A 14,400-nucleotide genomic window follows, 5' to 3' on the forward strand; every position below is an offset into this window, starting at 1 on the left:
AAAGCAAAGTCGACTTTTCAGTAAAAACCTCTGGATAAACAAAGTTCTTCTTATTATGAAATCTTGGTTATAAAAACATGAATAATGTTTTTAATATTTTCAGTTACAACAAAATTCTGTGTAATAGTTTTAACCTGATTAAAAATAAAAAGTCTGCATCAACCAGATTTCTGCATCATTCTTGAACTGCAGTTGGGGACTCAAACAAATCAGTCCAAGGACCACAAGGGGCCCCGGGCCGCACTTTGGACCCCCTGTGTTCCAGTATGTCCAGCCGTTCACTGAAACCTCAGTCTGCGGTTCTGTTCTGCAGAAAGGATGGGTCCGGGCTGAACGACGAGCAGAAAGCCGAGGAACTGGCAGTCCAGGTAGCAGGTAGAGACGCAGCTGAAGAGCAGCAGGAGGAACCAGAACCAGAACCAGAACTGGAACCAGAGAAGCAGGAAGTGTGTGCAGCAGCTGTGACGGAGCAGCCGCAGAAAGCAAACGACGCTCCGACTCCTAACACAGAAAAGGTAACGTGATTTTCTCTCCATGGTTTAGCTCATCTAACTGGGATCGTTCCTGGTTAACTGGGATCGTTCCTGGTTAACTGGGATCGTTCCTGGTTTGATTCCAAACAATGTCTAATCTAGAACTGCTCTGATGTTTTATTTATTATTTCCACTTCCTGCTGGATCGTCCTGCTTCCTGCAGGATGAAGATGCTTCTGGAGACGGTTGTGGAGGTAAACAGCATTTTGGTACATAGAAGATCAAGAGTAGAACCAGAACCAGAACCCAATGCTCTGCTCTGATTGGCTCTTCCTGTCTCTCTGTGCTCTGATTGGCTCTTCCTGTCTCTCTGTGCTCTGATTGGCTCTTCCTGTCTCTCTGTGCTCTGATTGGCTCTTCCTGTCTCCCTGCAGCGCCAGACAGCTGTGATGCGTTTAAGAACTGTCTGATGCGTTTCCCGCCGACCTCTGAGTGCTTTGGCAACATCAACGCGTTCTTCAAGGAGAACGGCATCTCCCCCCCCCAGCTGCCCCACATGCCCCGCCCCCCCACCCGGCTCTCTGACCTCACCAGCTACCTGCCCCCGCTGCCCTCTCTGCCCCCGGAGCTGCGCCACGAGTTCTCCCAGATCCGGCTGACCCGGGTCCCGCGGAGCGTCGCCCAGAGCCTCACCCAGCTGTTGCCCGGCGGGGGCTCAGGGGACCCGGAGGCCCCAGGGGGCCCCGGCCTCTCCGGCCTGGCCCACAGCCTGTCCTCCGTCCCGGAGAAGCTGACCCAGCTGCCCAGCAGAACCCAGCAGAGCTTCCTGAACATCTGGAACCGCCTCAACAGCCTCATGCCACAAGATGCCTAAGAACCGGAACCAGAACAGGAAGCAGCCGGACTTAGAACTCACCCACTTCCTGCGGCACCCCCCGGTGCCCCCTCCTCATCCTCAGCCGACCTCCCCCTGTCCCTCCCCCCCCACCCTGCCCAACGTGCCGTCCTACCCCCACCTGCCGCCCATCGCCAGCCCGCCGCTCCTGATCTCCGGCCTCGCTAACCCCGCCTTCTTCATCGAGGAAGACTCAGACGGTCCTGCAGGTGAAGCCGCCTCAGGGGTCCAGGTGTAACTGCAGCAGGTTAGGGTTGGAGGCCGGCCCGGCTCCTGCTGAAACAAACTGAGGAGCAAAGCAGCAAATCAACTGAAAACCTTTCAAAATGTCAGAAACTACAGCAGGATGTCCAAACCGGCAAATTTAAACTATTGGCAGGTCGAAAAATCCTTCAAATTAATCAGAATATCATTAAAGATCCAAAATATAAACAGGGCTGCTGCCTTATTAAAAAGAAAAACTATTTTTATGTCATCATTTATTCTCTATTTTGTTGGACAAACAAAATGATTTCATGGTCCACCAATGGCCCTCGGCCCACAGTTTGGACACCCTGAAGTAGAAAAACGAAGCAGAAACATTTTTCGAAAAAAGTTACAGATATTATTTCTTTTTAGTCGTTCTGCAGAGACGCAGCAGAAGTTTGGCCTTCATGATAAACTAAAGCAGCTTCAGGTCAGTTCAGGATTAACGGGATTATTAACGGGATTAAAACGCTTCCTGCAGTCGGTGCATCACATTTTAACTGAAAACTTCAAATAAGCTTCGTTTTGATGCCGCCTGGATTAGATGAGCCTAGGAATATATTTTCAGTCTGAAATGTTTGTTTGTTTGGGTTTGTTAAAAACCCGACCAGAACCGGGTCTGGGTCAGGTGCCGACTCTCTGTATGGAACCAGAACCATGTTGGTCGGCTCAGCCTGGATGACCCGGCAGAACCGGGTCTCTGAGCTGCAGCTGCACAAATCCTTCATGTGTTCATCAGGAAGACATGAAGCAGGAGCACCTGAGTGAGATCACTCATTACAAAGTTCATTCATTCATTCATTCATTCATTCATTCATTCATTCAGACTAAAAAGTGAAACTTTATATCAGCAGACAGAAATAAATTTGTTATTTTCCAACAATATTTCAGTTTCACCTGAACGTTTCTGTGGTCCAACAGAGCCGAGCCTCAGCCTCCGGCCCGCGGTGAGCGTGGAGGATGTCGACCAGGAGGGAGGAGCAGCAGGAGGAGGAGCAGCAGGAGGAGGAGGAGAAGGAGAAGGAGGAGGAGGAGCAGCAGGAGGAGGAGCAGCAGGAGGTGCAGGAGGAGGAGGCGATGAGAGCAGCAGCCCGGCCCTGGACCCAAAGCTCAGCACCCTGACGGTCCCCGTGGCCCCGGCAGGAGGCCGCCAGAGGTGAGGCGCCTGCAGACGGATTTCCCCGGGTTTGACTCGTTCAGTTCTAGATTTGAAAGAAAGCCGCTCTTCCTCTTCTGGAGTTTAACAGAGGACTTTGGATCAGTTTTTCTGATCAGTTTCATCTGTTTTCTATGCAGCTGTGCTGATAAAACGATCTGAAGCTGAATCTGGATCTTCACTGAAACATTGTGTTCTTTCTCTCCTCGCATGCTTGCGCTCACAGTAGAGGAGATAAAGAGTAAGGAAGCTGCATGGGAGCTCACTCTGTCAGCTGTTAGATTTCCATCAACGTTGCATAAATTCACAGAATCGGTGAATGGAAGTGAAACGTTTTGATCCAAAAGGCGATGAGTTTATTCCAGAAAACCACCTCTAAAGGATTCTCTGATAAAAATAAAATGTGTGATTTTGGACAGAGACGTTTCATGCTGTTGCCTCCTGCACTGCCCCCTGCTGTCCGTCTTCTGGCTCTGCGGTTTTGTTCTGTAGAAACAATCCAAACGTTTTGATTTCATCTGATCTAATCTGGACGAAACGATGCGCACAAGCAGCGTTGGGCCGAGTTGATGCAGAACTGATGCTTGTTGCTGCGGCAACTTCTCTGTACGGCTTTCTGCTTCTTCCTCCTGTAAGCTCATCTTCATCATCATCAATAAAACCTGCATGGCACGCTGTGGATCCTCTCTGTCTGATGCATGATCTGCTTGGTGCATGGCTCTGAGTGTTAACTCCATGTTTTCTGCCCTCACTCTGACCTCTGATCCACTCTGACCTCTGACCTTTGACCCTTGTTCGTCCACAGCGGTGGGAGGAAACGCCCGACCGTCTGGACCAAGACGTAAGCCCAACAGCCACTTCCTGTGCTGTTTGTATTTGAATTAAGTTGTGAATTAATTTAGTTAATTCATCCTGGTTGGGATTCTGTTCTCACTCAAGGTTTTTAGAAAATAAATCCTTTATATTTTTCGTAAATATAACATTGATTTTCGCTGTTATGCGGATGACACCCAGCTTTATGTTTCCAGTAAGCCCGCCTCCAACCTTCCACCATCCTCGCTTACTGACTGTTTGACTGAAATTAAATCCTGGTTCTCCTCTAATCTACTTAAGCTTAATAGTGATAAAACGGAGGTCCTTCTCATTGATACTAAATCTAATCTGGCCAAAATCAAAAACTTTAGTCTTGAAATTGATAACTGTTCTGTTTTCCCCTCCCCTCAGGTAAAGAGTCTGGGTGTTATTCTTGACAGCACCCTTTCTTTCCAGTCTCATATTAACAATATTACCCGCTCAGCTTATTTTCATCTACGCAACATCAACCGTCTTCGCCCCTCCCTTACTTCCCATTCCGCTGCCATTCTTGTTCACTGTCTTGTGACATCACACCTGGACTATTGCAACTCCCTTCTGTTTGGTCTCACCCAGAAATCTCTTCATAAGCTTCAACTGGTCCAGAACTCAGCTGCCCGTATCATTACTAAAACCCCATCCATGCACCACATCACTCCTACCTTGCAAAGACTTCATTGGCTGCCTACCAAGTTCCGCATAGAATACAAAATTCTTCTGTATACTTTTAAGGCTCTTTACAATCTTTCCCCACTATATCTTTCCAATCTTATTCATATTGCCACTCCCTCTCGTTCCCTCAGATCATCCTCCTCTATCCATTTGTCTGTCCCCTCTGTCCGTCTTCCTACCATGGGGAGCAGAGCTTTCAGTCGCTCTGCCCCCCAACTCTGGAACTCCCTACCACCTCACCTTAGAAACATAAAGTCATTCCCTAAATTTAAAACCGAACTTAAAACACACCTTTTTAGATCTGCCTTTTCAATATGACACAATTGGTTTGCTTGATTTTTATATAGATTTTTTTTTACATAGATTTATATATAGATTTCATATAGATACATTGTTGTGTATTTATTCTATCTATTTTTAATTGCTACATTTTATTGTTTTGTTACTTTTTGCTCTTTGTACGGTGTCCTTGAGTGCCAGAAAGGCGCCTTTGAAATAAAATGTATTATTATTATTATTATTAAACTCAATTAATTCACAGAGGGCAGAAACTCCTACTGAGATAGCATTGTATTGTTGCCAGTGGTCTGTACGTCCTCCAGGACCTTGTCAGTGTTGGAGCATGCAGCGACCTTTAGCCTTTCGCTACGCAGGGTTTGCTCTAAGACGTTGACGGAAGGAGGCAGATTTAATCTGTTGATGGTCCAGATTAACGCTGAGGCTAATCACATTTTCATCAAATGCAAACGAAACAAGCAGCGTTTTCAATTTAAAAACACTTTTTGCTGCTAAATTATTGAATAAATGTCAATCTGAGCTCAGCAGCAGATTATTTATAGTTTTTAATCTTCATCAGATTGGACCAAAGTTCATCTTTCCAGAGATTCTCTGATTGTGGATCTTCTTTACGAATCTGGACTGTGGAAGCTAACATTAGCGTTAGCTGCTACATGTTTAGCATTGAGATGCTATTTTAGGCTAGCTTAGCTTCTGATAGGCTAACTCCTTTTAGCACAACTTGAACAGTACAGCAGTCTTTTCCAGCACCAGATTCTTCTGCAGCAGAAATGAAGCCAGTGGGTCGATAGCAGCGGCTGCTGTTAGCTGTTAGCTGTTAGCGGATGTAGCTGAGCTTCAGATTTATTGGCGTACTAGAAACACAATACAAACGTTTAGTCAGGACTTCTGTAAAAGACACGATTAATTGTGTTGAAATTTTTTTTTTTTACCCCTCCAGGGGGTCTTTTTGTGGGCTCTAGTGTCCCTTATATGACAGCAGGCTGACAGGAAACGGGGAAGGAGAGGGGGGAAGACATGCGGCAAATGTCGTCGGGTCCGGGAGTCGAACCCGCGACGCCCGCGTCGAGGACTCAAGGCCTCCAAATACGGGTCGCGCTAACCGCTACGCCACCATGGCACGCCCAGTTGTTTTGAAATCTTTAACCTAATTAATCTAATGTAATGTGTTAAAGTCCCGGCTCTAATCCAGATGTTCTGGTTCTGCTGAAACATGACCCATGTTCTGTTTTGATGGAAGCATCACACTAGAGCTGTCAGCAGTTTATTTAGGAGGAATTTTCCTTCCTTAATATCAATGTAATTACATTGCCAATAGCAACAGGCTAATCTAAGGCTGTTCCACACACTTACCTGAGCCGTGAGGTGAGGACCAGGACTCACCTGTTTTATCCTGAACGTCACCAGCAGAAACCTGCAGGTCCAGAGCGAAGATGATGATGAAGAAGTCAGCATACCGGTCCGAGCCTGGCCCAGTGAGTCCTGTCTGCCCAGCGCCAACGGCATGTAAGAGCATTCAACCGCCGGTTCATCCAACCACACATCCAACCGCCTGCACATCCATCATGCAGCAGAGGTTTGGCTATGAATAACTATAAATAATTGCTGAGAGCAGTTATCAATAAAAATAGTCATTTTAAATGACTGGGCTCCACCTGATAATCAATATCTGACAGTTGAGTCTGAGTTATCGTTTCTCAGCCTGCGAGATTTAGGGTTTATGAAAATGAAGGCCTCAGCCCAGCACTTTGGCGTCATTTGAACATCTGGATCAGGAGCATCAACTCATTTTCATTTTGGGCCACATTAAAAATCTGAATGTCCTTAAAGGGACGCTTGTGCCAGAATCTATTGATAAAACCCGTTAGACTGTTAAAATATCAATAAACATCTGTTTCCCTCTTAAAATGAAATGATATTAAACATATTTTCACACTGATCAGTCCATCCAGTTTTTGCAGTGTTAAGTTACATAATGTTAAATGTGACATTTCTTTAATCGCCCAAAGTTTCTGGTCAATTGAGACAAATCTGCAGTAAAATCAGAAAAAAAATGTGGGGTCTGTTGATTTTGCAGATTCGTGAAAAACTGGAGGGATTTATTGATGTAACTTGGAGTCTAAAGGGCCACATAAAAAGCTACGGCGGGCCAGATTTGGCCCCTGGGCCTTGAGTTTAACATGTGATCTAGATGCTACATGTGTTTGGAATAAACGCATTTTATTTATTAACCACAAGAATTCAGTTAAATACTTTATTCAACACACTTGTTAAGTCAGTGAGAAAAAGAAGAAAGAATGATTAAACTAATAAACTATTGCATAATAAACATAACACCTAAGTTGTTTCTAGGCGTTTTATCTCTGCCTAGAAACAACCTCCTACTGGACAAGGTTAGCTTCGCGCCACCAGCTAGCCTGTGCAGCGAACAGTTAGCTGCTGGTGAGTTTCTGGCGGGAAATGAGGAGGAATTTAGTTCTGCAGAATTCTGAATAAAACCGGGATCAGGAATTCAGGAATTATTCCTAAATACAGTCACAGCAACAAGGAGCAGCGAGCTTGGTGTTCCTCTGCTGGGAACAACCGGAGCTAACGCCGCGCAAGGCTGGGCGAGAGTCACAGGCCATCCCTTCATCCATCTATCCATCTATCCCTCCATCCCGTGCTGGTTTTCCTCTTGTCCTCCAGGCTGAGGGAGCGCCCAGCGTCTGCTGCAAGTCAGACCAGTCAGACCAGTGCTGTGGTCAGTGAGCGACTCCAGGAACTGGTCAGGATGTTCAAAGAGAGAACGGAGAAAGCCAAAGAGAAGCTGATTGACCCAGACAGCTCCGACGAAGAGAGCGTCATTACCGGTGAGTCTTCCTCCACACACACATGTTTGCGCACCTATCTTTGCGGGGACTTTCCATTGACTTCCATTCATTTCTACAGCCTAAACCTTACCTTTACCCTTATCCTAACCCTATCACTAGCCATTACATACCTAACCCTAACCAAAACTCAATTCACACCTTAGTCCTAAATCTGACCCCTGACCCAAAAACAGCTTTTCCCCTTGTGGGGCCCAGGCTTCGGTCCCCACAAGGAGCAGTGTGTCCCCAAAACGTAGTATATGTCAGGAAAATGATCCCCACAAGGTATTAGAAACAAACGCACACGCACACACACCAGACGTTCAGACATCTGGAAAGTCCTGGAAAGTCTGCAGGTTCCTCTGCTGCAGCGTTTCAGGCCCAGCTGAACTGAGCAGTAGATTCAGAACAGGTTCGTGTTTGTTGGAGATCAGCTTTTCTCAGCCTGCCGGGTCGGATCGGATCAGATCAGGCCGGGTCGGTGGATCCAGATTTCTGACCCTGAGCTTTTGACCCCTGGGTTTCCTGGGGTCAAAAGCCAAGAAGTCCAAATCCAGTGGGGTAGATGAGGATGGGGGGGCAGACAGATGAGCAGTGAAGGTGTTCCCCTAGGGCGGGGGGCGTGCAGCAGGAAGCTCCGCCCTTATATGGTCCTTCTGGTCAGCCGGCTCCAGACGAATTTAACAGGGATGGCATCAGCTTATTCTGGGGGGGGGGGGGGGGGGGGGGGGCGAAATTAATCTACGTAGCAATATTAGTCAAGTAAAAGAAAAAGGTACAGCGCAGTAAAACTACTCTTATAAATACCATTTTTTCCAAAAAAGTTACTCAACTGAATGCTACCCACTTTTGAACATAAACAACACCATCAGTAGCCTACAGGCTACTAGTTAACTAGCTTAAGGTCCTATACTGGTATTAGCTAGTCATCTTTTAGCTAACATTACTTGCATCCAACAGCTTAACTCAACTCAGTCGGTTAGTTTGGGGGGAAAGTGTGCAAAGTTCTTTGCGTTTTATGGGTTTGCTTCCCTGATTCTAACACACCTGTGCAGTTCTGCACAGCAGCAGCAGGTCTTCGTCCGTAAACTCAGCGCTAGCGTCTTAGCGCTCATGTTGCGTTTAAAGGCGTTACGACGTGTTAACAACAATTAAAAAGTTTTAACTGCTGAAAAAAGTGACAGAAGTCACAGATATGGAAGTGCGGAAGCTCCTACTGTATCAAATCGATACAAGAATAACATAAATCTGGTCACTCTGAGGTAAAACAGCCAACAGCTTCCAGGGGAAACGGCTGACTCTGTGGGCAGCCAGTGCCCCCCAATGCTCGCCATGCCGCCGGGCATTCTGATGATGATCAGGCGCAGAGGTCAAAGGTCAGCAGCAGCATCTCATATCAGACTGCAGGGAAGTTCTGGTCCACACCGAACCAGAACCAGAACCTCCACTGACTGCCATATTCCTACCAATAGAACCCAGTTCCGGTCGGGTTGGTTCTGGTCGGGTCCAGTCGGTTCCAGTCAGTTCTGGTCGGTTCCGTTTCTCTGTCTGATCGTGTTTCTCTGTTGTTTCTTCCTCAGCTCCCCCTCAGCCTCCAGCCGCCCCCCAGGATGAGGAAGAGGAGGAGGAAGGCAGGTCAGAAGGTCAGTGTGTCGGCGGGGCAGGAAGCGGGTCGGAGGCGCCTAGAGGAAAGGAGACTCGGTGGATCCGGGCCTGCTGGCCGATCCGATTCCCCGCCAGCATCGACCCTTTCACCAGTGAGAATCCCGCAGTACCTGCTGCCACCGCCTGCTTCTCCTCCTCTTCATCGTGCGCCTCTGTAATCTGTCCCCAGACATCCTGTACGTTCTGTGGATGTTCCTGGTTTCTGCGGCCTGGAACTGGAACGTGTGGCTGATCCCCGTCCGCTGGGCGTTCCCCTACCAGACGCCCCAAAACGCCCCCTACTGGCTGCTGGCTGACTACGCCTGCGACCTCATCTACATCCTGGACATCGCCGTGTTTCAGCCGCGCCTGCAGTTCATCCGTGGAGGAGACATCGTGGTGAGGCAACCTCAGAATAATCTGAGATAATCTGGGAATAATTTGAAAATAATCTGAGATTATATGATTACTGTGCAGTTCCATAATGAGCAATGTCTCATTTCTCTGATTCCTCGTTTTGTTTTATTGTGACAGTGTGACAAGAAGGAAATGAGAAAGAATTACATGAAAACCAAACGCTTCAAGGTAAACGGATCAGGACTAGAAGGGAAATATTCCATGGATTTTTCATTAATTTTTCAGTGGATTTTTCCGTGAATGCTTCCTGACTCCTGATTTGTTTTGCAGTTCGACGTGGCCAGCCTCCTTCCTTTGGAGCTGCTGTACTTTAAGACGGGCATCAACCCTCTGCTACGGTTACCTCGCCTGCTGAAGGTTGGCTGCTGAACTGAAAAGACGCGGAGATTCTCCTCTTCTCTAAACATTAGAAAGGAAGCTGAGAGGTTTCTGTTGTCTGTCGGCTCCTCTGCAGATCAACTCGTTCTTTGAGTTTAATGAGCGACTGGAGGCCATCCTGACCAAAGCCTACATCTACAGGTCAGCCTCTGGGAAACGCTCTCAGACAGAACAAAGTACCAGCTCATTAGATGCATCCCGCTGCTGTGAAGCAAAACTGGCATCAAAATTTGGTTAATCTACTTAATAATAATGATTTATTATTGATAAAGTTAGGGTCTCTTCACATGAATCGGGTCAACACCCATAAATATCTCTGTCTCTCATCAAGGCAGCAGAAAACTCCTCACAAACACAGTCACGACGTCTGGGACAATGCATGCTGGGAGATGCAGTTTGATGAGTGCGTTAGTAAAATGGAAGGCGGTTCTGTGTTTCAGGGTGATCCGAACCACAACTTATCTTCTCTACTGTCTTCACTGCAACGCCTGCCTCTACCACTGGGCGTCCTCCTACATCGGACTGGGGGCCACGCAGTGGGTCTACAACGGGGTCGGCAACAGGTTGGGGAAGGTCACACTTTGCAACCTAAATGTTGAGCTAGCTCAGAGATCAACATGTAGTTTGGACTGGAGCTAAACAGTTAGCTTGCTAACTAAATCTTTTGAGCTAAATGTTTAAATAAGTTGGTAAACTAAATAATTAGCTCCATAAATATGTATTGATATAGCTAACTATTTAGCTCCAAATTAGTTAGCTCTTAGCAAGCTAAATACTTAGTTGACATATTAAATATTTAACTGGCTTGCTAACTAAGTATTTTTGATTGGGACTAAATATTTAGTAGGTAAATGTTTAGCTTACTAATTAAATATTTAGCATAAAGCTAAATATTTAAACTAGATGGTAAACTAAATTTTTAGTTACATAATATTTAGTCAGTAGGCTAATGATTTAGCTCCAAACTAGTTAGCTCTGAGTTAGCTAAATACATAGTTTACAAACACAATATTTAGCTAGCTCCTCGCTACAAATTGGAGCTAAATATCTAGCTAGTAAATATTTTGCTTGCTAAATAAATATTTACTTTGAAACTATGACATTTATAAATGAATGAATGATATGGTGAAAACATGACACTGAAAAATTGCTCCCATATTTTCCTCCTTTAACAGACCAGATCATTGCTGTTAGGTTTTGACCGTTAACTTTACAAACGGCAGCCCGTAAATATTTACTCATCCTCACCAGAGGTCCCAGCGCTTCCCCTTCTGACCGCTCTTCTTCTTCTTCTTCTTCGTCTTCTTCCCTCAGTTATATTCGCTGTTACTACTTTGCGGTGAAAACTCTGATCACCATCGGCGGTCTGCCGGATCCCACCTCCCTGTTTGAGATCGTCTTCCAGCTCATCAACTACTTCGTTGGAGTCTTTGCCTTCTCCATCATGATTGGTCAGGTAGGTGTGGTCGCTTAGCTGCACTCCAGGTGTCAAACCAGCAACCGCTGCCTTGCTTGTGTGTCAGATGCGTGATGTTGTCGGTGCAGCCACCGCGGCTCAGACCTACTACCGCACCTGCATGGACAACACTATCAAATACATGACATCCTACCGCATACCCAAAGACGTCCAGAACCGCGTCAAGACCTGGTACAACTACACCTGGCAGTCACAAGGCATGCTGGGTAAGGAGAGCGCCACCTGTTGGTGGTTGGTGACCTGAGCTGCTGTTAATGCTTCACATCTGGATGTTTGTCTCCAGATGAACAGGAGCTTCTGACCCAGCTGCCAGATAAAATGCGTCTGGACATCGCTGTAGACGTCAACTACTCCATCGTGAGTAAAGTCCCTCTGTTCCAGGTGAGGAAGCGCTAAAGTCACCTGCCGGGTGTTAACCTGGGTCTGCTCATGCTGGTGTCATGGCTGCTGGTGTGAAGAACCAAAGTGTCTTCCTGCATCCCAGGGCTGTGACAGGCAGATGATCTTTGACATGCTGAAGAGTCTGCGCTCAGTCGTCTACCTGCCTGGAGATTACGTCTGCAAAAAGGTAAACCTCCCCTCTGAAAGCTAACATGAGCAGCTAGCGTCATGCCTGACCGTGTGCTTGCTTCCTGCCCCCCCAGGGCGAAGTGGGTCGGGAGATGTACATCATCAAAGCAGGGGAGGTGCAGGTGGTTGGAGGTCCGGATGAGAGGACGGTGTTCGCTACGCTGAGAGCAGGATCCGTGTTTGGAGAGATAAGGTACAGAAAACTGCAAGGTTTCATGATACCGTAAAATCAGACATGTAGTTAGAGTGACTCAGATGGATGTTTCTGCCTGGAGTTGGACTGAAGCTGAAGACGTTCTGCCTGACCCGGTTCTGCTTGGGGAGTTGGAGCTCCTGCTCTCTGAGCAGTTATTTTATTATTTTAGTTTATATCTTTAATTCCTCTGATTCTTCATTTTCACCTGAGCTTCCTAATAAGGACAAGTGGAAAAGTGAAAAACCTTCAATAATAAGAAATAGGAAACAACCTGTAGAGAGTCGGATTAACTTGCCAGATGTGGCACAGTTCAGATTGTTTTTCGTCCATTCGGGTTTGTGTCGTGTTACTCTGAACGCAGCCTGACGGGCAGCAAAGTCTGACAGGCAGCAAAGTCTGACAGGCAGCAAAGTCTGACAGGCAGCAAAGTCTGACGGGCAGCAAAATCTGACAGGCAGCAAAGTCTGACAGGCTGGATGTTCCACCAAATCTCCTTCACTTCCTCCTGTTTGGACCGGCTTCCTGTGTTTCTGATGGGCCGTCGTCATGATCAAGCTGTCTGGTTCTCAGTTTGCTAGCGGTGGGCGGAGTCAACCGGCGCACGGCCAACGTGATCGCTCATGGGTTTGCCAACCTGTTCATCCTGGACAAGAAAGACCTGAACGAGATCCTTGTCCACTACCCCGAGTCCAAGAAGCTGCTGCGCAAGAAGGCCAGGTTAGCATCCAGATTATCTTCCGACGCCTGCTGCATTCCTCCTTCACCTCTTTCTGTAACACCTTTTCACCACAGGAAGATGCTTAATAAGGGAAAAAAGCCTGAACCCAAAGTGGAACCTAAGGAACCGGCTCCGGTACCGGTGGCTTCTCTCAGGCCCGAGACGCCCAGACTGCTGCGAGCGGCTCTGGAGATGACGGAGAGGTCGTCTGGACTGAAAGGAGCTCTGGCTCGGGTCAAAGAGAGGAGCAGCAAGTCCAGCATCTCACTGCAGGTAAACACCTCAGAGATTCAGCTGCTAGCTAGCAAGCTATCCCGTTAGGTCCATGTTTAACTGTTTCATTGGGATTTATGAAACAAGGAACACAAAGTAGAGCAGAGCTGGGAAGTTTTACAGCCAGAGCTACGATGTATGGTTCATATTAGAGCAGATTCATGGATTAGAATGGCCTAGTCAAAGCCCAGACTTGAATTCAGCAGAGAACGTGTGAGGAAAGTTGTTTCATGAAGGTTTCAGTCTGCAGACGTTCAGAGCTGCTGGAAACGAGCATGAAGCATGTTAGTGATGGACTTCCTGTCCTCCGTCTCCTCCAGCGGTCCCTCTCCGCCTCGCTGCGACCTCCGGACCCCGTCCTCAGCCCCGGACCGGACCCGGACACGTCCCTCTCTGCCAGCTCCACGACGCTTTGCTCAGCTTCTCGGAGCTGCAACCCTGCAGATTTTCCTCCTGTGCAGCTGCAGCTGCAGCGCGGCGCTGTGGGATGGGATGAGAGTGAGGATGAGTGGGATGAAGGAGGAAGAGGGAAGTGATTGGAGGAGATGAAGAGGTGATGAAGCTCATTTCATAGTTGGGTCAGACCCTCCTGGTTCTCCAGAAATGAAAGTCTGGTCTTTGTTTTGTTATTGTTTAGTACAAGTTTACTAAAATAATAACTGGCCTTATAATAAGTGGAATCACTGCTGCAGCTTTAGCTCAACCTGAGACACCCCTCTATTGATTTTTAACTAGAACAATATTAATATCAATGATGTCAACGTTGCATTTTATTCTGTAAAATTATCTGTGAATGTAAAATAACTATCATCAATCTTTCTGATTATTGTCTCAATATTTTATCTACGTTTTACTTTGAATGCTTTATGCTCATTTTGTATAAATGTTTTACTCTGAATTTTAGATGAAACATATTTACTTATTATACAATAAGCTGCATGTCCTGAGATATTAAAGCATCCTGATATTGCTGCTGTCAATATGTTTATGTTTTATGTGATGTAAGAACTGTTTATTATATATATAGTATATACAGTATATATATATATATGGTGTTGGTAGGGATTGTTCTCAATGCTGCATTCACATTCTCAATGATCTCTGATGGTACTTCACTCAGCCGTTGTAATTGGCGCCGAGGAGGTCTGGTTGTCATTCGGGTCATGATTATCTCTCTCAGGTCAGCAGCCGTCTCGTTCAGCTCTGATTCGCTCAATGGGGCCGGTTGCCGTTTGCGGATGTTGGAACACTGAGCTACTAGTTGTTTAGCGCTTAGTGTTGACT

At 46.7% G+C, this 14,400-nt stretch overlaps 1 protein-coding gene across 1 annotated transcript; it reads left to right on the forward strand.

The window, feature by feature from the left end:
- Window positions 1-1,214: 1,214 nt before the first annotated feature.
- Window positions 1,215-14,096, forward strand: LOC116708440 (cyclic nucleotide-gated cation channel beta-1). Its single transcript, XM_032546317.1, has 20 exons — window positions 1,215-1,577; window positions 2,536-2,770; window positions 2,997-3,011; window positions 3,576-3,611; window positions 5,999-6,097; window positions 7,280-7,443; window positions 9,024-9,200; window positions 9,278-9,486; window positions 9,622-9,672; window positions 9,775-9,861; window positions 9,959-10,023; window positions 10,323-10,445; window positions 11,197-11,338; window positions 11,406-11,565; window positions 11,643-11,740; window positions 11,844-11,927; window positions 12,004-12,122; window positions 12,696-12,842; window positions 12,918-13,116; window positions 13,437-14,096. The coding sequence occupies exons 1-20, from the start codon at window positions 1,340-1,342 to the stop codon at window positions 13,650-13,652; spliced, it is 2,664 nt and encodes an 887-aa protein (XP_032402208.1). The 5' UTR covers window positions 1,215-1,339; the 3' UTR covers window positions 13,653-14,096.
- The last annotated feature ends 304 nt before the right edge of the window (window positions 14,097-14,400 follow it).

Source organism: Xiphophorus hellerii, chromosome 2 (genome assembly GCF_003331165.1).
Source record: "Xiphophorus hellerii strain 12219 chromosome 2, Xiphophorus_hellerii-4.1, whole genome shotgun sequence".
Taxonomy (NCBI): Eukaryota; Metazoa; Chordata; class Actinopteri; order Cyprinodontiformes; family Poeciliidae; genus Xiphophorus; species Xiphophorus hellerii.

Coding starts and splice junctions, on each gene's coding strand:
- LOC116708440 (XM_032546317.1), top strand. CDS start 1,340: ATGCCTAAGAACCGGAACCAGAACAGGAAGCAGCCGGACTTAGAACTC. Junction 7,444..9,023: donor CGAAGAGAGCGTCATTACCG/GTGAGTCTTCCT, acceptor TTTCTTCCTCAG/CTCCCCCTCAGCCTCCAGCC. Junction 10,446..11,196: donor TACAACGGGGTCGGCAACAG/GTTGGGGAAGGT, acceptor TTCTTCCCTCAG/TTATATTCGCTGTTACTACT.